This window comes from Squalius cephalus (assembly GCF_949319135.1).
Source record: "Squalius cephalus genome assembly, chromosome: 23".
Classification (NCBI taxonomy): Eukaryota; Metazoa; Chordata; class Actinopteri; order Cypriniformes; family Leuciscidae; genus Squalius; species Squalius cephalus.
The window spans coordinates 25212750-25232500 of NC_137144.1; the positions used below are offsets into that span (position 1 = coordinate 25212750).

A 19751-nucleotide genomic window follows, 5' to 3' on the forward strand; every position below is an offset into this window, starting at 1 on the left:
TCAGTGATTTGAACACAATGTTCCTGTCCAGGTCTGAGTGTGACATTCTGCCTGCACTCGACACTTTATCGGATATGACTGACGGCCAAATTAGCATGAGGCTGCAAATTCAAAACGCTGGCCTTGTCTGTAAATACAGCTGGACAGTTGACAAATAACATGTCCAGGAACATTTATGAGGTTAAAAGTAGGGTAATATGAATGTACTGTAGGGAAAGCATATATTTTATGTTATATTTAATCACTTTTAGCTTTTTTGCACTTAAAAGGTCCTGTGATAAAACAAATAAATTCTTAAAAGTATATAGTCTCTCAAATAATATTAGATCATATTAGTATGCATCCTTATAATTACACAAGAATTAGATAAAGGTTGTTTACTTAAAGTCAACATGAAATCAAAATGTATGCTTTTCCTAATACTAGTCTTGTTGTGCACTTTGTAATTCTTATTTATAATAAAAAAACATTGAGACTGCTGTCAATTAGGCCACACAGATCACTGAATAAAAGTCCCTCTGTGGTGAAAATCAAGGTTTTAATGTTGTTTATGTGTCTATGTGGTGTTTTTAATAAGCTTTAAGACAAACCATGTGTAAATTCATAATTCAACAGCATTGCTGAGTATTTTCTCCTTAAAACTGCATTAAAACAAAGACAGTTTCAAAAACACAGTTTGAAATCGCTGGTGTTTCTGACGTCACAAACTACCTTGTAACCAATCAGATCAACGTGTGATCGTCAACGAGTGGATCTATGAGCTGAGCGAGTGAGTGGAGGTGGGGCTCATTTGCATATTCATAGAACTGCGTATACTAAATGAGACAAGGGTGTAGAGTTGCATTCAAGCTATTTTAAGGCATGAAGAAACAAAATTTTTAAGGAAAAAAAGTTTAAATTGGTAGTTTTTTAGATGACTACAGGGGGACTTTAACCAATAGTTAACCAATGCAACCCTGGTATGGAGTGGAACATCTTATTTTACTTTGAAATGCATCACAATGCGGGCCTAAAATGAGTTGAGAACACCTTTCATGTTAAGTTTATATAGATTAGAAATTGTACATGGCACTTCATGCCAAGAACCCAACTCTGAGCTTGCAGGAGACGTCACATTTAGCCCTGACAAACAACCAGCAAGTGTTTTGCAAAGCTGTTTTTGAGGTGGTTATGCTGGTCAGCACCCTGAAGGGGGGGCAAGATTCTGGGTCAACTCAGAAATGCATTGGAGTTTAAAGGTGTAGATTAGGGCCAAAGATCACCTCCGGCAGGTAAACACTTACCTTGACTGCAGAAAGGAGACAGTTTTTCGGTCACGGACACATCACCGTGCCGCTTGAGCAAACCCAACGGTGGCGTTATTCGCAAGGGCAGTCATGCCTACATGCACCGCTCAATAAACGCCCGGGAGAGCGACAGGAGCAATGTTTTGCCTTCGTTCGCTGGGAGATGGGAGCGACGACGCCCTCTCAGTGAAGGTGAGAGAGAATTAATGTGGGAGACAGGTGGACAGCGGGAACGTCCTGATAGCTGCCGTAATGATGGATTTGACTTTATCTTTCCAGAGCGGAGAGTAATGTTAATGTCATGACGTGTTATTGCCTTACTCACGTGGTGATTATGCAAATAACCTCAGCTGTGACACGGACAGGGCCACGCAGACTGTACAGGAGTTGTTAAGTATGTCTGGGACCTGATAATAATAAGCACACTTTCAACACAGTGAATATTTCATAAAGACATATGTGCATCATGAGACATAGAATATGATGATGTGAAACAAAGGGCGTAAAGTGACAAGACTGCAGATGGCAGTCCAGTGCTTTATTTGAACAGCACAACAGCGCCACCATGTGGTCACATACATCCACAGACAGTCACCAAGATCTGTGCTGATTAAAAGTCTGTCAAAGTGACGCTGGATAATATCCAATAATGCTCGATATGTCAGGTAAATTCTCAAGAGGCAAGAAAAATATTAAAGCAGTTATTAAGTAGGCCTATGTTAGGAGCAGAGAGTAAATCTTGTTTTTAATTAATTTAAACTCGCAATGAAGTTTCTGAGATTAATTAATTATCATTCTTATTAATATTTTGTGAACTAGGAAGATCCTATTCAAAACTTCTCTCCATGGGAATACTGCACACAATTAAAAATACATTTGTGCACGCTTTTTAGCGTATCTATAATAGCTTGGTATATTAATGTGGTGATGGATTCGTAGGCCGTGAAAGTGTCCCTTTCCGCTATCGAGTTTGTCTCTTACATTTAATCTCCTCCAGCTGAAGATTGAATGTGAATATTATATTTAAACAACTTGCTGTTGAACAAACAGTAGTGCAATGTAGGCCTACTGTAAAGCCGTTACCTCACCTTCCCGCGTCTTGTCCATGGTCTTGTCACACACGTGTCACGTGACGAGCTCGTCTGTGATTGTCCAGGTAACGGTTACCTGGTAACGAGCGCGAGGATAAAAGAGCGACGACACGCACAGGTATGTTTACTTCAAGGAGGGGCGACAGGTAACGGACGAACCGTTTTATTAAGTGTTAAGTTATTTAAATCATGCAAAAATATTTATAATATCAGTAGTTATTGTTTCATGATTAAAATAATACCCATCAAGTGCGCATTTAAATGACGCCATTAAGATAAATAGGTAAATAACAGTTGATATCCTTACGAAAATTAACCATGGTTTACTTGTATTGTAGTAAAAGTGTAGTATTTTTGCACAGTTAATTCCATGGTTTAACTATGGTTAGTGTAGCAAAGCATTGGTTAATGTGTGGTTACCATGGTTTAACGACTTTTTTTTTTTTGTTTGTTTGTTTTGTTGTAAAACCATGGGAAATTTTCAACGTGATGAAATCTTTAGCCAGACATTGTATATGTTTTATCTGCAGGTTAGTGTTAATGTGACTTCAGTCAGAGCCTGTACTGGAGAATGTTTGTTTATATCAAAGTAATTCTCCCAGTATGGTATTTAAAATAAGACAACACGTCAGCCATACATTTATCATAGTGTGTTTGAGCAGTGGTGTATTGTGTTGGGTTATAGTCAGAGTTACAGATGGTTGGACCATTGGGTGCTGTCAAGCCTTCGCATGGGACGGGCAGACCAGAGGGGCGTCCCACTAACACTGGCCTCGACCAATACTGCACCTCCTTCAGACAGTCTTATGGTGATAACACACAACACAGTCATCTTAGATTCAGTCTTTGTGTGTTTACATATGATTATGGACATTGGCCTGTTTATACTGCTTCTGAAGCCAGATTATATCAGGTCACATTTTTTCCAATTTGAAACAATAGACTTTTTCTATGCCACATTTTGAAATATAAACAGCCATCAATCTTTTCTACCGCACATTATAATGTTTTGATTCCTTACTTAAAAACAACTCTAGATCGGAGCAAGAATAGTTCGAGTACATTTTTTATTATTATTTTCCTCACTTTTTACGTTGTTTCAGACTTGTATGTTGTTTTTTGTGGAAACATCACAGTCTTAAACATCAAACCTGGACCAAGTGAATAATTATATCAGTGAATATAATGTATATGTCATACAGATTACTTTTATGATGCATATATAGCATAAAACCTCTGATTCATACAGGTTTGGAACGACATGGGTGATAAAATAAAAAAATTTGGTGACCTAAATTATACCTTAATTAAAAAAAGAAACTCTAGTGTAGATTTGACATATCAGTTATAAAAATAATTATTTGCCAAAATATCTATTTTGGTGCATCCTTAGGGTATGTTTAAACGACAACGATGTATTAAAGACCAAAACATTTTTCCTTTGTGTTTTTTGCTAAATAAAAGCGATCCCGTTCACGCGATTAAAAACGCTGTATTATTCATGCCAGGCCAGTAGGTGGCAATGTCACTTTGTAAAGAAACACTTACGTGCCTATAGACTGAACACGTAATGACGTAACTGTTTTCACAAATTCTCATTTTTGTAGTTAACCCTACAATATCGGTCAATAACGGTATCGCTTTCGAAAATTGCACTTTGAAACCCTTTTTCAAAAGTTTGCGTTTTTAGGCCCCCAAAATGCTGTTGTCGTGTAAATAAACGGCCTAAACGCATATAAAGATTTTCCGTTTTTAGTTGAAAGCGGTGTCGTGTGAACCCATTAGTTCCACTGTAGATATCCTGTAAGATATATTTGTGCTGTAGAATACAAGATGTTGAATCTGTCGTGAGTCGTGTCCTCTTTTATCCAGGTAAGGAGTTATTCCAGCCATGTCTAGGCCATCATTTTGGGACAGGTTACTCTGCCAACCACCGTCCTGCTCTGTACTACAGCTCCAGCCTGGACCGCCATGATAATCCACAGTTTGGGTATGGCCCAGATTGTGTATGTGTGTGTGTGTGTGAGCGTGAAATTGCACATGCACTCCAAAACCTTTTTGCACCTCACTAAATCATTTTTAGACAAACACTTTTTGCCTTTTTCTTCTCTCTTAGTCTCTCACTGTTGGACAGTTTTGAGTCTCAATCGAAGCGTCATTACCAGCGTCTGGCTCTGCCCGACGGGACGGAGTCTTTGGCCTGCTCGGGGTCCAGACACAGAGAGAGTGGATATTTGCAGCTCCAAGCTCAGCCAAAAGCTGTGAGAGCCAAAGACACACACATAGAAACGCAGCAGGTTTCAAAGGCACCGTGCCATGTCACTTCACCCTGGCCTCATTGTTCTTTGACTTTCTCTCTCTTTCTCTCTCTCTCTCTCAGAGAGCAGCGTCCCGTCAGACTGAATATAAAGGCACTTTATATAAAGGCCACGTATATTCACAGCATGAATATAAAGGCAATCCTCACCGCCTCAGAGTTTTGGGTTAGTAGTGTGGTTTTAAAAAATGGGTTTCTTAACTTGGTTCTTTGTAGTTTCAAAAGTTCTTGATGTTGCATTCTAGGTGTTTCAGACCACTGTGTTTGTGTTTTAGTTGGACCCATAGAAGAGAGCGGATACACTGAGGGATCCAATCTACAGCCAAACACCTTCCTCCCTCAACACATTAACATGGTGTGTGTGTGTGTCAGTTCATCATTCTGTTGGCAAAGTCACTGTCAAGACGTTTTTTTTAATTGCACGCATCCATAATTCCTAATGTGGTATTCATGAGTGTCACATAATCAAATCCTTTTTCCATTGTTACACTGACTCTCTGCTTTGATTGGGTGATGATTGTTGTCAGGACGACGCTCGCAGGATACAGGAAAGTGTGACGAGGACAGACTTCCTGCCCGGATCTTTCCTACAGGTGGTCTCTCTGTTTCTCTCATTCTCTGCTATTACTCCCTCCATCAACATCACCACATTCATGTGATTTTTATAGTGTGCATCAGCTGAATAAGTTTGAAGCGTATTTAATGTTTGTGTGTGTGTGTGTACCAGGGCAGTGAAGCATTACCAAAACTTGCCTCACGTGCACTTCGAGAAACTGGATATACAAGAGACACCCAGAGACCTCTGACCGGATCAGTGAGTACCTCTCTTTCACTCTTTAGATAAACTATTCTATTAAGACAACATCAAGTTCTCTGACCAGGAGGGGTTTTTGTATGTTTTGCCCACAGGCCTCTCCGCAGGGTGGCTTTAGTGAGGACGGCAGACAGAAGACTAGACCTACTCTAACTAGATTGTCCATTGGGCTGACGGTAAATAAAACTAATATATTTAGTAGGGCTGTCAAACGATTAATCACGATTAATCGCATCCAAAATAAAAGTTTGTGTTTACATAATTTATGTCTGTGTACGGAGTATAGTTATTTCTATATATAAATACACACACATGCATATATATATATTTAAGAAAATGTGTTATTTATATATAAAATATTTATATATAATATAAATTATATATAATATAAATATATATACACAGTATATACATGCAAATATTTCTTAAATATATACATGCATGTGTGTGTATTTATATATAGAAAATAATTATACTCCGTACACACAGATGTATTATGTAAAAACAAACTTTTATTTTGGATGCGATTAATCGCGATTAATCGTTTGACAGCCCTAATATTTAGCCCTCTAGATTTGTTTGGCTATGACTGTTTGTAGATTTAAATGAATAACCTTTGAAAGGAATACTTCACCCTAGAAATGTCAATTCTGTCATCATTTACTCACCCTTGTTTCAAACCCATATTACTTTCTTTCGATCTTTTCCTCCTCTGCAGCTTTCAAATCGTATCCATATTTGAGTACATTCATATATACCACATCAGGTCACGTCACCAAACACCTTGTGTTATGCAGGGCTCTGACAGTCATAGGAAACCTGGAAATATCATGGAAAGTTTCATCTATCGGCAATAAACATTTCTAGTTATGTTAATTTTGAACGACTGAAAATCTCATGGTGAAATCATTTAAATTCATCGGTCAAAAGGTGTAGGATTGCTAAGCATGGTGCTGGAGTCACATGGGACACTTTTATGATGCTGTTCGTCCTTTTGGGATCTTGACAGTCTCTGGACACTATACCATTTTATTATAGAATGTAAACATTCTGTCTAACATATGAGAAAAGAAAGTCTTATAGGTTTGGAATGACAGTAGAGTGATGAAAATCTGTAAATTATGTTGGTGGATGCACTGCAATTAATCTGTCTTACGAGTAAAAAAGACTGAGCAAAATGTGTTCTTCTAGAAAAGCTATTTTGAAGTCTGTTATGTGCCAAGTTCCGATTTAATGTTGCAAAAGCACTCAAAAGATAACACGTCTCACCTCAACAACAATAGTCATCCACTCAAAAGATGATTGGAAATCGAATATATTTTGGTGTGCTGCTGCTGCCGCTTTGAGAGGGATTTCTACAATGGTTTTGTGTACTGTCTGTTCTGTATTCTACAGGGCTCATCAGGATTCGTCCTGAACGCCCCCAACATCACAAGCCTCTCACATGCACCAGCCGACCCGCAACACTTCCTCACACACTACCAAAGCAAGTGAGTCATGTCTGTCTCTGTGTGTGTTCCTGGTACTTGACTGGCAAAACTGATTGCTCATTTATTTAAACTGACTGTCTGTGCCCTGTAGACAGCGGCAACTACTGCATGAAATTGTGGACTATTCTTTCAAACCAGAGGGTTGAGTGTGCTCTGATTGGTTGCTGGGGGAATGAGTGTGTTCTGATTGGTTTCTGAGGGAATGAATGTGTTCTGATTGGTTTCTGAGGGAATGAATGTGTTCTGATTGGTTGCTGGGGGAATGAATGTGTTCTGATTGGTTGCTGGGGGGTCAAGTGTATTCTGATTGGATGCTGAGGGTATGAGTGTGTCCTGGTTGTTTTAAATAAGGTTTCTTTTCATCCTTATAAATGTTGCAGGTTTTGCGACAAATCATCAGTGGAGCAGCAGAGATCAGAGTGGATGAGAGGAGGCATACAGAGAGACCGAGAGAGCGGATACAGTGGACGAGACAGGGATAGGTACACACATCAACACGTGTGCATCTGTCATTCATGTACAGCTAAACACTTGTTAATAATATCCTCTGTCTCTCTCTTTCACACAGGTATAATCTTAGTGGATATAATGCCCTGGCTTCACAATAAATCTGAAATATTGGTTTAAACGAAATACCGTCAATTTTAGCCTGATCATTTCTTTATCTTCAAAATTATACTGCTTATATATTAAGAGGTGTTTATAAGCATCATTAAAACTATTGATCATACTAATACATAAGTATTTCATTTAGTGACTGTCAAAACACTGAGATTATTTTAGCAATCAAATTTCCATTTTTTTCCCTGGAAGACAATAAAACATTGAAAAGGGGCTCCACGTTTGATTGGACCTAGAATACGAACAACCGCATATCAGTATGCTAAACACTCTTAACCCTTAAAAACTGCACAGCAGCACATTGGCAACCAGCTGATGACAACTTTTGGATACACACTGTTTTGAATGCATTGAGCCGAGAATAATTAAAATCAGCAATCATTTTGACAGCAAGTCATTTAAAAAAGTGATGAGCAACAAAATTATTTCTGATTTCTGCAAGAACAGGAATGTTTGTCATATGCAAAAACCTGGTCAGCAGATTGAGATAGATACACCCGATACGCACATGTACTGTATGCACGACTTATGTACACAAGCCCTTAGCCATGCTGGGAGAGGAGTGGCACCAACTGAAAGCTCAGTAGCTGGCATATGGGCACAGTTATGGTCCCCGCTCAGGTTGTTGTTTGCATGTGTGTAAGCTTCTCTCTCTCATCTCAGGGCCAATGTTCACTCTCCCACGCAGGCAGATCGTTCATTATCCTTAATAATCCTCATAAGAAAGGGAGAATAGGGATTGGTCTTTTTAGCCTGTGCTTAATGTAAACATTGAAAAGTGACTAAAGTGGTTGTAAGTTGTTTGACGGTTGCTGATGTGTTGCTGTTTGGCAGCAAAATGAGCTGTTTGAGCATTAGCTGTCAATTTAATTCAAAAAGTTATTATCATTCATACTTCAGTCTAGTGATTTGAACAAACCGCTAAATATTAGTATTAAACAGTAATTGACATTTGCTGCACCATTTACACTATATGGACGTAGAGGAAACCTCAAATTTGCATGGTAGAAGATAAAATGGTTGGAAAACAAAACTCATATCTAGAGATCAAAATATCATAGACTTCAAGGTGGGCCATTAAAGGATTAGTTCACTTTCAAAAAATGTTTTGCTGATAATTTACTCACCCCGATGTCATCCAAGATATCCATATCTTTCTTTCTTCAGTCGAAAAGAAATTAAGGTTTTTGAGGAAAACATTCCAGGATTGTTCTACATATAATGGACTTCAATGGCAACCAACGGTTTGAAGGTTCAAATGTCCGTCTCAATGCAGCTTCAAAGTCTCTACACGATCCCAGTCGAGAAATAAGAGTCTTATCTAGCGAAGCGATCGGTCATTTTCTAAAAAATATATATATATATACTTGTTAACCACAAATGCCCGTCTTGTACCATCTCTGAGATGCGCCACATATTACGTCATCATGTTGGAAAGGTCACAAAAAAAATAAAAATAATAATAATAATAAATTACAACAAAGATGTCGGACGATTTTGAAGTTGAAGGAGAAAATGAGATGACATTTTTCGCCCTTCCCTACCTTTTTGAACCGGAGTACACAGACAAATAACTTAGATAGATGACGTGACAGGTGACCTTTCCAACGTGATGACGCAATGCGTTTTTTTTTTAGAAAATGACCGATCGTTTTGCTGGATAAGACCCTTATTTCTCGACTGGGATTGTGTAGAGACTTTGAAGTTGCATTGAGACGGACATTTTAACCTTTGAACATTAGTGTAGTTGGTTGCCATTGAAGTCCATTATATGAAGAAAAATCCTGGAATGTTTTCCTCAAAAACCTTCATTTCTTTTCAACTGAAGAAAGAAAGACATGGATATCTTGGATGACATCGGGGTGAGTAAATTATCAGCAAACATTTTTTTGAAAGTGAACTAATCCTTTAAGCAACCACGTATAACACCTTAGCAATGCAGTAACAACCATATAGCAACACCCTAGCAACCACCCAGAACATTCAGGCAATAAGCGCACACATTTTCTTAAGTAAATCTGAAAATCTAGTTCTCACACTGCGGTTTCCTAGCCTTGCAACTCCACTTTTAATGGCTTACAGTGCAAAACCCACCAACTTGCAAACATGCCCTACTTAGGAGCAAAATCCTACGCGCTGGACCATGATGGCCCCTCCTCTCATGTGCTGACACGCTGTCACAATGGCTCGGATTACATTTCAGACACAGGATGACTTCTGCTGAGATCTGGCAGTGACAGAGATATTACTGTGAGTGCCTGTAACAAGGGTATGAAGTTTCAAGCGCCGCAGAGGCAGTCCGGTGCTCATTCACGGCTTGCTATGCGGCTGACCTTGGGAGAATGGCGTTAACGTAAACTAGCAGTAAGCTGCTAAATGATTAAGCACAGAGACTATGTTCTTCTCCTCAGGCCTGGACTGTGTCAGAGCTCTCTGCCGCTCCACGGATACTCGATACTTGGCGCATGAGAATCCAGGACTAACGGCTATGCCAAAATCTCTGAGCCAGACTTACAGTATGCCTTTAAAGATGTCATATAATAAGAAATCAAATCTTTTGAGATGAGAGATTATTAGACATGTTCTGTGCTATTTTTTGTTTTCAAATCGTTTTGGGTTTTTTTTGTCTACCAAGCAACTTTGAGGTATCAATCATGTTCGTAACACAAACACAGAACCACAAGTTAAGCAAAAAAAAAATTGATTAAGGGTTTGTTCGAATCAACCAACCCAAAGTTTGAGCAATTGTAATCCGCTGACATTGGATCTGTTTCCGGGACCAAATGCTCTACCAAATGCCAAATAACAAACAGTTCTAATGTACATTCAATAATACTGAAAAATAATGATCCTAACTTTTATATCTATACTGAAAACTCAGATCGCCACACAGTGATTCATCTTTTATGAATCATTAAATTATTGCTGTCTGGGATGCCGTGAGCCTGGGGACTGAAGTGTACAGTGTGAATTTCTTAAAAGTGAGTTAAATGTGTGATATAAATACATAGTGCTCATAAACGGCTGTTGAAATAGTATTCTCAATCGTTATAAGTAGAGGCTTGAACTAAACAAACGGATACTGATAGTCATTCTCTGTTAGTAAATACCTCAAATGGTAAGTTTTAACAAAACTTTTACCTTGAAGTACCAAAATTGCAACACTTCAGCAACCGTCAAATCACTTTTTGATCAATTGTTCAATGTCTTCCACAGTTGAAAGAGTCAACACAACCCATCCCGTCAAATGGTTTGTGTCTTTGAAACAGCCAAGTTTCACTTCGCAAAGACATTCCTTTATTTTGATCTGCCAGCCTTGAGTCCTTTTGCCTTGCTCAAAGTAAATGACCTACATCTGAGATCTCACAATAAAATACTGTAGGTATTTTGTTGGCCAATTTGGATAAAGAGGTTTTTGCCAATTGAAAACTGGCTGTTTTTTAAGACACCTAAGCCATGCACATTTGCTAATACGTGATGGGTTGTGTTGATTCTGGAGTGGATTCTGGGCGGAGACACGTTTTTCTCCACTTCCCGTCACAGGTTGTGCCAAAACACTTGTTTCAGATTTTTCGCAGCAATAATGACAGGCTCATAGCGTTACGTAAATATTTTAACAGATGGGATACGACACTCTTTCAGGGAGAGATGAGAAGCGACAGGAGATGGAGAGAGAGTTTAAACAGCACGATGATGGATGAAGGAAGAAAAGGGGAAGGAGGAGGAAAGAGCAATGAAAACACACTTCTTGACTAGAATAAGAGAGTTGGCAGATGTGACTGGAATAGAGTATCGGAGGGAAAGAATGAACAAATGAGGAACAAGCAAAATAGAGGGCAGTGATTTCTACAGATGACCTCTATTAATTCTTCTTTCTCACTTGCGTGTTTTGGAACAAAGATTTTTGAGAAAGTATGACACAAAAGATGAATTTTTACGAATTTAAACAGCAGTTTTGTGTGGTGAACAGACACAAGTTGTTATTCTTTGAAAATCCTCTCCAAGATTGCCCATCATAATCAATAAAACTGTCTACATCTTCTTGCAGTGAAGAGACCTTGTTGGAGTGATCTACTTTGCTTTGCATTGTCACAGCTTGCTTGCAGTGTTAATTTGGTGTTAAACACTATTTTCATTTTTATACCATCACCCAACCCACAAACCTGCTGGATCTGTTACTGTCTTTGTTCTGGGACCTCATCATTTACACATTAAGTGCTGCTCTCTCTCAGTCTTTCTCCCAAAACATCACTGACTAACGACCCAGGCCTTTTATGGAGCGCACCCCCACTACTATTCTGTCCCTGATGTTTCTCTTCTGTCTGCACGCCTCCTCTGACTTTCGCACATCGAGTCCTTCAAGCATAAGAAGAGAGAGAACGTTTACTTCTACTAGTGCTAGCTTGGCTAGCTCTTCCCATCTGTCTCAGATCATGTCAGCTCTGCTCCACTGCCAGACAGCAAGGATTCTTAGTGGAAACTATCTCAATTCAGAAACTTAATTGGCCTTCTAAAAACTTAAGCGTGGGATTATTCCTGGTGAATAATTATTCCTGTTTTTTTTTTTTTTTTTTTTTTTTCTGGTGACATTGTGAATATCACTTGGATTTTATTCATTTTTATCTATTTCTCTGAATCACTTTCAATGAATCGATTCCAAAGTCTACTTCCAAAAAATTACTCAACTATTAATTTGCATTATATTATGTTTTTAGTAAAAATTGTCGTGTTAAATTTTGTTATTAATCACAATTTCATTTTGCGAAAATCCTGCCTAATTTGAAAACATGCCCTGTTTAATTGTAACTAGATTTTTACTTTGTTTTAATGTTGACATTGAACATTTGAATCTATTTTGGAAAAATCAAGTATTGTAATATATATATATATATATATATATATATATGAAGAGTTTAGATGCAAAAGCCTCTAAGTGCCATCTGAAATTTTCTTCTAGAATTATCATTTTTATCAATTTTTATCAAGCTCGTATAATTAAGTTCTGTAATTTCACTTAAATGGCAATGAAAATTACCTATTAATTGTCATTTAAGTTAAATTACTGAACTTAAATATACAAGCTTGATAAAAATGATAATTCTAGAAGAACATTTCAGATGGCACTTAAAAGCTTTTGCATCTGAACTCTTCATATATATATATATATATATATATATATATATATATATATATATATATATATACAGTATATAGAAAAAGTATAGCTTAATTGCCCAGTCCCAGTCAGGGCTGGCATCAGAGTCCGACTTGACATGAATCATTGAAACATGTTTGACAAACTCATTGGTTATTTAATAAGAGAATATTTGGTTTCACCAACACACACACATCGCTGCAATTGCAGCATCAAGTTTCTTATAAACAGTACACTCGTGTCAGGGTAGAGTTCCAGACACTCTTACACACACTCACAAACAAAAATATCTGAGTCCTGCTCTTAATTAGAAATACACAGCACACATTAATGTAGTTTTGATGCAAGTTGTGCAGTTTCACAGGTCTTCACAGTTGATTTTTGCAAATCACAAGTCTTAAACCCTGTAATTACTGAAGAGAGTCCTGTGTTTGAGGATTGCAGCAATGATCTGGTCAACAATAATGCCTTCTAATAATAGCAACACTCACTTGTACTTGTGTGGAAAAAACTATTGCGTATTTGCAAAGAGTTAATTCATGGGGTCTTAAGTGATGCTATATTTAGCTGTATTTGAGAAACTGTGTTACCGATACTCTGCCAAATTGAGAGGAAGTGAAATATCCTCTTTTGTTTCTCACAAAAGAAAGAAAGTCATACAGGTTTTGAACGACACAAGGATGAGTAAATGATGGCAGAATACTCATTTCTGGATGAACTATTCTTTTAAAACTCAACACATCCTTCGACTTTCCAATCAATAACATCAATGTAATGTTTATGTTAATGTTAGCAGATGCTTTTTTATTAGAGCGACTTGCAGTCGCTTTCTTTACCCCATAAAGCATTCTGGGGTAACTTAAGTGCCATTATCAGGGCCTCAATTAGTTCCTCTCCAGTTCATCCTAGGGATTGAACCTGCAACCCTTGCAGTAATACTTCAGATGAGTGAAGTGTGAAGCATCTTCACCACAGAATTGCAAAAACTGGCTGCTTAAACAAACTGCATTTCTGTTTGCAGACATAAGTAGACTACCATGACCCATTGAAGAGGTGCAAGTATCAATTTTGTTCTTGCTCCTCCTCTTCATATTCATAATCCATTTCGGCTCTCTCATACTCTAACTCCGCCCCCTCGTAGCCTTCATACCCCTCCCCCTCGTAGATTAGCTCCTCCCTTTCATACTCCAATCCGTCATCCTCATACCCAAGCTCTGCCTCATGAAACGCCACACTTTGTCTCTCAGGCTCCGCCCCTTTCTCGTTATCTTGTAGTCCATCCTCATCCGCTGCTGTTGACGGAACCGACCCATTTGTTTCTTTCTCCTTAGCAACTGCCAAGTTTAGGGCGGAGCTCATTCTGAGTTTCTTGAGTATCCCGTGAATGACTGGATTGGCAGCCGCCTCTGCAGCGGCCGCCGCCTCCTCTGCTTCTTTCTCGGCACGTTCTTTCGCCTCTTTCCTTCTCTCTCTAGCCTGCAAGACCTCCTCAGCCCCCTCCCCGACGATTAGCACCTCCTTCCCTACACGTGGAGGCTCCTTCACAGGGTTGTGGTCGTAGGAGAAGAGTCGCAGCGCAGGAAGATGATGCAAGTTTGGGAACTCTGATATCTTATTGCGGTCCATGTCCAGAATCTCCAGCTGCTCCATTTTGAGGAGCACTCGCGGAAACTCGGAAAAGCGGTTTCCGTACAACCAAAGTCCTCTTAGGGCCTCCATACGGCATAGGTCCGAGGGAAGGGTGCGCATACGGTTGTCCCCAATCTGCAGGGAGCGTAGATTGGGAAGGTCGTACAACTGCTTGGGGAATTGCTGGAAGTAGTTGCTCTCCACCCAGAGGCAACGCAAGTTCTGCAAGTTCCTCACTTCCGGCGGGAGGCTCATCAGCCGGTTGCTTCCCAGGTAAAGACACGTGAGATTGATCAGCTTGCACACAGAGAGGGGAACGTCTTCAATCTTATTGAAGTCTAGTGCAAGGGTTCGCAAACCCTGCAGCCGCGTGATGCGCTTAGGGACGTCGCGGAGGCGGTTTCCACAGACGTAGAGCTTCTCCAGGTACTCCAGATCCAGGACTTGACGAGGAAGTCGGCGAAACTTGTAGTAGCTCAAGTCCAAAACGGGATCTCCGCTCGCCAAGAGCTCGTCGACTCCGAGAGGCAGCTCCTCGTCCTCCACGACCTCTTCTTCTTCTTCCTCCTCCTCCTCCTCTTCTTCATCTCCATTCTCTTTAACCTTCTTCTCTTTTTCCTCTCCTCCTTCGTCCTCGGCCTCTTTTCGGGACGAGTTGCCCATACCCTCAGCCGGCTAGCCCGGCGTTTGTCCGTGTGTGTGGTGAGAGTGTGTTTCAGGACGGGGTAAGAGGGTGAGGCGGTCTGTGGGGCTGGCCCCCCCTCCCCGTGTCAGTTTCACTCAGTAGGATTGACCCGGCAGTGACAGAGCCAGCACAGCGACACATGGTGCTCTGACTACAGGCGGCTTCCCCTCAGTCCCAGTACAATGAGCTCCAACGTCAGCAAGCACGGCAGTGACACCAGCAAGGAGGCATTCTGAGTGTGTGTGTGTGTGTGTGTGTGGATTGCTTCAAATATTTTATAATTACATGCTATCAAACAGATTATGATAATAATAGTAATAATAGTAGTAGTAGTTGTAAAAATAAGTATAACTGTAAGAGGAATCAAGCTTAATTTTGTCTCTGAAATGTGAACTCAGAAGTTAACAGATGAGTGTCAAAGTAGCTGCCAATATTACGTCCCGTTTTCATAGTTAATTTATTAATTTATTTATTTTAATATATATTGTTTGTTAAAAGCATCAAATGACTCACATTACAGTCACAAACTTTCAGTTTCAGTCTGTCAGTTTTGATTGTGTGAAGGCTGACGCTGAGCCTCTCTCTGCCGACACACGCAGCTCTTGTCCCGGCCGCCCGGTCTGTGGATCCCGGTCTCGTTCACTCGCTGATGTGACCTGGCCGGCGGCAATGTGAACCGAACCGATGATGTCCAACTGTAACTCCGGTTTGCGTGGTCCTAAATCAGACAAAAATCCTCTGGGAGATGTCAAGATGATTAAAGTTTCCAGAAGCGCTAGACTCGATTTCTGTAGCCTATTTCTTTCCAACGATCAAAGCCGTTCTCGCGTTTCTTCCTCTCTCTCTCGTGTGTGTGTGTGTGTGTGTGTGGAGTTCAGCATAAAGCGTTGCCATGAACCGTCTCTCTCTCCCCTAGCAACCAAAACAGGGACATGCGACGCGAGTTACACACGATTGTCACGTGTTCCGGGGGGGACAGAGAGGCGGTCAAATTCCTCTCTTCCAAGTTCACGTTATGCAATAGAGAAACGTATTTTTTTTATTTATTTTTTAATGTATAAAATATGAAGACATCCGATGCAAAAGCCTCTAAAAGCCACCTATGTCAAAAATGAGATAATAATATTGAGTGAATGCTCTCCGCACATAGTATACGTTCATCAAATATTTTGACTTCAGACTCACTAAATCCCAGCATCAGCCCATTCAGAAATGTCGGCACTTAGGTAGAAACATAGGAGCCTGATAAAAAATGTTAATATTAAAGAAAAACGTTTTGCATCTGAAGTCTTCATTTATTAATAGCCTATATTAAACATGCGTATATTTATTGTAAACGTGATTGGATTTTTTTTTCTTTTTTTTTTTTCATTTTTAATAAATTATTAATGGGTTTAAACTAACTAGCCTGCATTAATATTTAAAATATTATTAAAAATATTAAAATACATATTTATAAACATGTTACGATTGATATATTGATTGACATGTAAGCATAAATAAAAAAAGATTGTTTTTTTTTTTAAAAAAGACAAATGAAAAGCATAAGTATATATTAAGGAAATATATTAGAATTAATGGAAGTAAAACAAATAAAAGTCAAAGAAAATCCTTTGTGGAGAGAAAGGAAAACTAGTGTTTTTTTTGTTTGTTTTTGTTTTTAACTGTTCAAATCATCCGAAACAAATTTCTGTGCTGCTCAGGACGTGCATAATTGCATAATATCTTCACAAAAATAAATAAATAAATGTATTGCACAGTGAGGACAGAACTAAGCTGAACAAACTGCTAATTTTAGTGAGATGATTCACTCTCAGCTGTTCTTCTCTGGAATGAACATTCAAAACTACAGGATATCTGAATGAAGTCCACTCAATGGACCGGCTTGTACACTGTTCATGTCATACATAGGCTGTTCAAAATTTTATATAGGATACAGTACTATGAACCATTGATCTGCAAAGCATTATATAATGTTATTGGATTATTGATGAAGTTATTAGTCTTACCAAAAGTCCTATTAGTACAGAGTGCATTATAAAGTATAGCGTCTTCAAATTATGATTTGTGGTGTTGCACATGCTGATAAGTGTCTGAATCACTCTGTGCCCTATATAAGTGTTTTTCTGCTGAAGTGTTGATGTAATGCATCAAAGTTCAGCCTTGATGTTCCACGGTGTCAGAGCAGCACACCCCCCTAGTGGCCACTTCATGTCACAGACCCTGTGAACCTGAGGGTGAGCGTTGCCATCGGGTATTCATCGGTCAGAGATCAGTCTATATTATTTTTTTATTATTATTATTATGCTTGAGATCCTTTTGAAGTTTCCTCAGTTTTTTTCTAATTAATGCACAACCATATATTTTCAATTTACAGTTATGAAATGGTCATGAAATCAAAACGGACAGTTCTTGTTGTTGTTTTTTTTTTATGGAATATTGCAGTATTTATTCTAAATGATTATCCGTGCACATCTTTTTTTTTTTTTTTAATGCATGTGGCCTAATGGCTTAACTTAGTCTTCATCTATTCTCTTCTCTGATGATGAATGCGGAACAAACTGTCACTCACATGAGATTGACCAATAGCAAACCACAACCATCAAACCATCCAATCAATTCCCCATGGGCAAAATCAAGCCCCGCCTTACAGTTGTTCTTGTTCGGGAAGCCATTTCATTCGGATATGGGGATTAAAAGACTATCGCAACTTCCGTTTCATGCCGACTTTAAACACTGGTATTTTAATAATCGGTGGGACTTCGCAAAGTTCAGGTTTTTGAAAAGTTTATCCACTTTATTTACACATGTTTTGATCTTACAAGCTCTCTTTAGTGAACAGAGGACAGTGTAAGTTTTGGACAACAGTGATTTCCATGCACACTCATCGGAGCTGCAAACTAGTTCCTGATTTATCCATCCTTTGGAAGTTGTGTTTTGCTTCCTAGACACTTTTATGTAAACTACTCAAAACATTTGATTCAGTATTTAATGTTTGAAGTGGACAAACATGTCCTAAAACTAGGCCTATCAAATGTCTGCATCTTCCATCTGCCTGCATAACTTTATGAATGTAGGCCAGCCATTACAACTGGTTTTCTGCATGATTGCATTTAGGAACAACAATGTCTAGGCTAAAGCACGTTTTAAAAAATAGAAAGAAGTCCTTAATCAAGAGACAGCAACATAGTGTCGGCCCATCCCACCCACTTCCGGTACGTGTGGAATCCACATGCACGGTCCAGATGTGGGCCGGATCTGGGCCGACACTATGTTGCTGTCTGGGATTAGGATTACTAAAGGTGTGTCACCTAATTAACATGCATAATCCAAATTTATAAGGTTTATAATCTGTCCTGCCCCGACAGCCATGATGTAGGCCAAAGGTTTTGGCACATTTGAAACCTTTCAGGTCAATATGACATTATGGATCGCCTGCATACAGTATACATTATGCCAGTTTATTGAATGGATTGGAAATATTTAAATGTAAAGATATACCCTAAACTACTTAAAATATTTGTTTACTGGTATATAGAGATTTTTCTTTCTAATTTTGAAAAATGTTAAGGTCTGCCAACATTTAAAAGAAATTGTGAATTAAAGAGAAAGTAATTTCCCAAATGTATTTATTTATTCATTCATTTATTTTTGCTGCATTTGCAAAATGTCCTTTTATGAGTCTCTGTACCTGCATTAAATTGAGCATTTATGAGCACCTAATTATCTTATCTTATTTTATCATGAGCATTATCAGAGAATAAATGCTTGACAATGAAGAATCTTTTCATAGATGTTAATACAACTTTTAAAGCCATGATACAAATTAAGGATGGTAAATGCAGCTCTAGATAAACGCAGGTTCAGAAGAAGTCTGGTGTTTTCTTTGCGTGGAAAAGTCCAAAGTTCTTCTCTTTTTTTCGCATTTGAAATGTTTTAACAGTCTGATCAGTCACCAATCTGTGCCTATTTATTCAAAGAAACTTTAGTAAAGGAGTCTTAACATGTAAAATACTGGAACTGTACTTAATATCTGTATTGAGAATTCATATTGCAACCACTGACAGCCGGTTTGTGGCATTACAGAGGGCATTTTGGTGACTGCATATATTATATAAGAGCTGTATTCATAATTAACTGATACAATCATGATGCTGTAAATTTAAATTATTTTAAGTTTGTCAAAACTCTTAATGAGACATAGCTATTAAAAATAGACAAAGCGTTATCCACACAGACAAAACTATATTACAGTTCTTTTTTAAATAGGCTATAGCAGAATATAGATAATGCATGTCTTTTTTTCAGTATTTTAGAGTAAAATACAAAATGTAGGCTACTATTATCTCGTTCATTCCACATTATATCACTGTATTATTACACATAATTTGATGAGGTATTTGCTTTTGCCCTGTAATTGTTTGGGTAAGTAACAATAAACAGCTTTTTAATGCAGAACTATTACATTAAATGTCTGTTAAACTCGCAGGCATTGTTACAGTATGACTACACTTTGCCGATGTGGTCCTCGAACCTGAGTAACTCTTCTTTATCTCCAGGCTCTCCCCACCCTTCCAAAGTTCTCTCTCTCCTCCTATTGGCTGATGGTGCGCGAGACCGGCGCTGAGTCTGCGCGCTGATTGGCCGCTGGCGCTCGAATGAT

The 19751-nt window shown here is 38.8% G+C and overlaps 2 protein-coding genes across 4 annotated transcripts; one reads left to right on the plus strand and one right to left on the minus strand.

Annotated features, from left to right (window-relative positions):
- Positions 1–1112: 1112 nt before the first annotated feature.
- Positions 1113–19715, plus strand: saxo4 (stabilizer of axonemal microtubules 4). 3 transcript variants are annotated; one of them, XM_079858875.1, is made up of 13 exons: positions 2397–2495; positions 3063–3186; positions 4250–4367; positions 4494–4638; positions 4758–4794; positions 4834–4860; positions 4970–5049; positions 5222–5287; positions 5422–5508; positions 5604–5684; positions 6904–6998; positions 7379–7480; positions 19648–19715. In XM_079858875.1, the coding sequence occupies exons 2-13, from the start codon at positions 3075–3077 to the stop codon at positions 19691–19693; spliced, it is 996 nt and encodes a 331-aa protein (XP_079715001.1). In that variant the 5' UTR covers positions 2397–2495; positions 3063–3074; the 3' UTR covers positions 19694–19715. The 3 variants fall into 3 exon arrangements, with proteins under 3 accessions (XP_079714999.1, XP_079715000.1, XP_079715001.1); XM_079858873.1 differs by lacking the exons at positions 2397–2495; positions 19648–19715 and adding exons at positions 1113–1478; positions 7567–7837 and having other exon boundaries at positions 4758–4860; XM_079858874.1 differs by lacking the exon at positions 19648–19715 and adding an exon at positions 7567–7837 and having other exon boundaries at positions 1287–2495; positions 4758–4860.
- Positions 12919–16019, minus strand: lrrc10b (leucine rich repeat containing 10B). The gene has a single exon (XM_079858871.1). It carries the CDS (start codon positions 15064–15066, stop codon positions 13837–13839), a length of 1230 nt encoding a protein of 409 aa, XP_079714997.1. The 5' UTR covers positions 15067–16019; the 3' UTR covers positions 12919–13836.
- Positions 19716–19751: the final 36 nt, after the last annotated feature.

Coding starts and splice junctions, on each gene's coding strand:
- saxo4 (XM_079858873.1), top strand. CDS start 1,425: ATGTTTTGCCTTCGTTCGCTGGGAGATGGGAGCGACGACGCCCTCTCA. Junction 1,479..3,062: donor ACGACGCCCTCTCAGTGAAG/GTGAGAGAGAAT, acceptor GTTGGGTTATAG/TCAGAGTTACAGATGGTTGG. Junction 5,509..5,603: donor AGAGACCTCTGACCGGATCA/GTGAGTACCTCT, acceptor TTTTGCCCACAG/GCCTCTCCGCAGGGTGGCTT.
- lrrc10b (XM_079858871.1), bottom strand. CDS start 15,066: ATGGGCAACTCGTCCCGAAAAGAGGCCGAGGACGAAGGAGGAGAGGAA.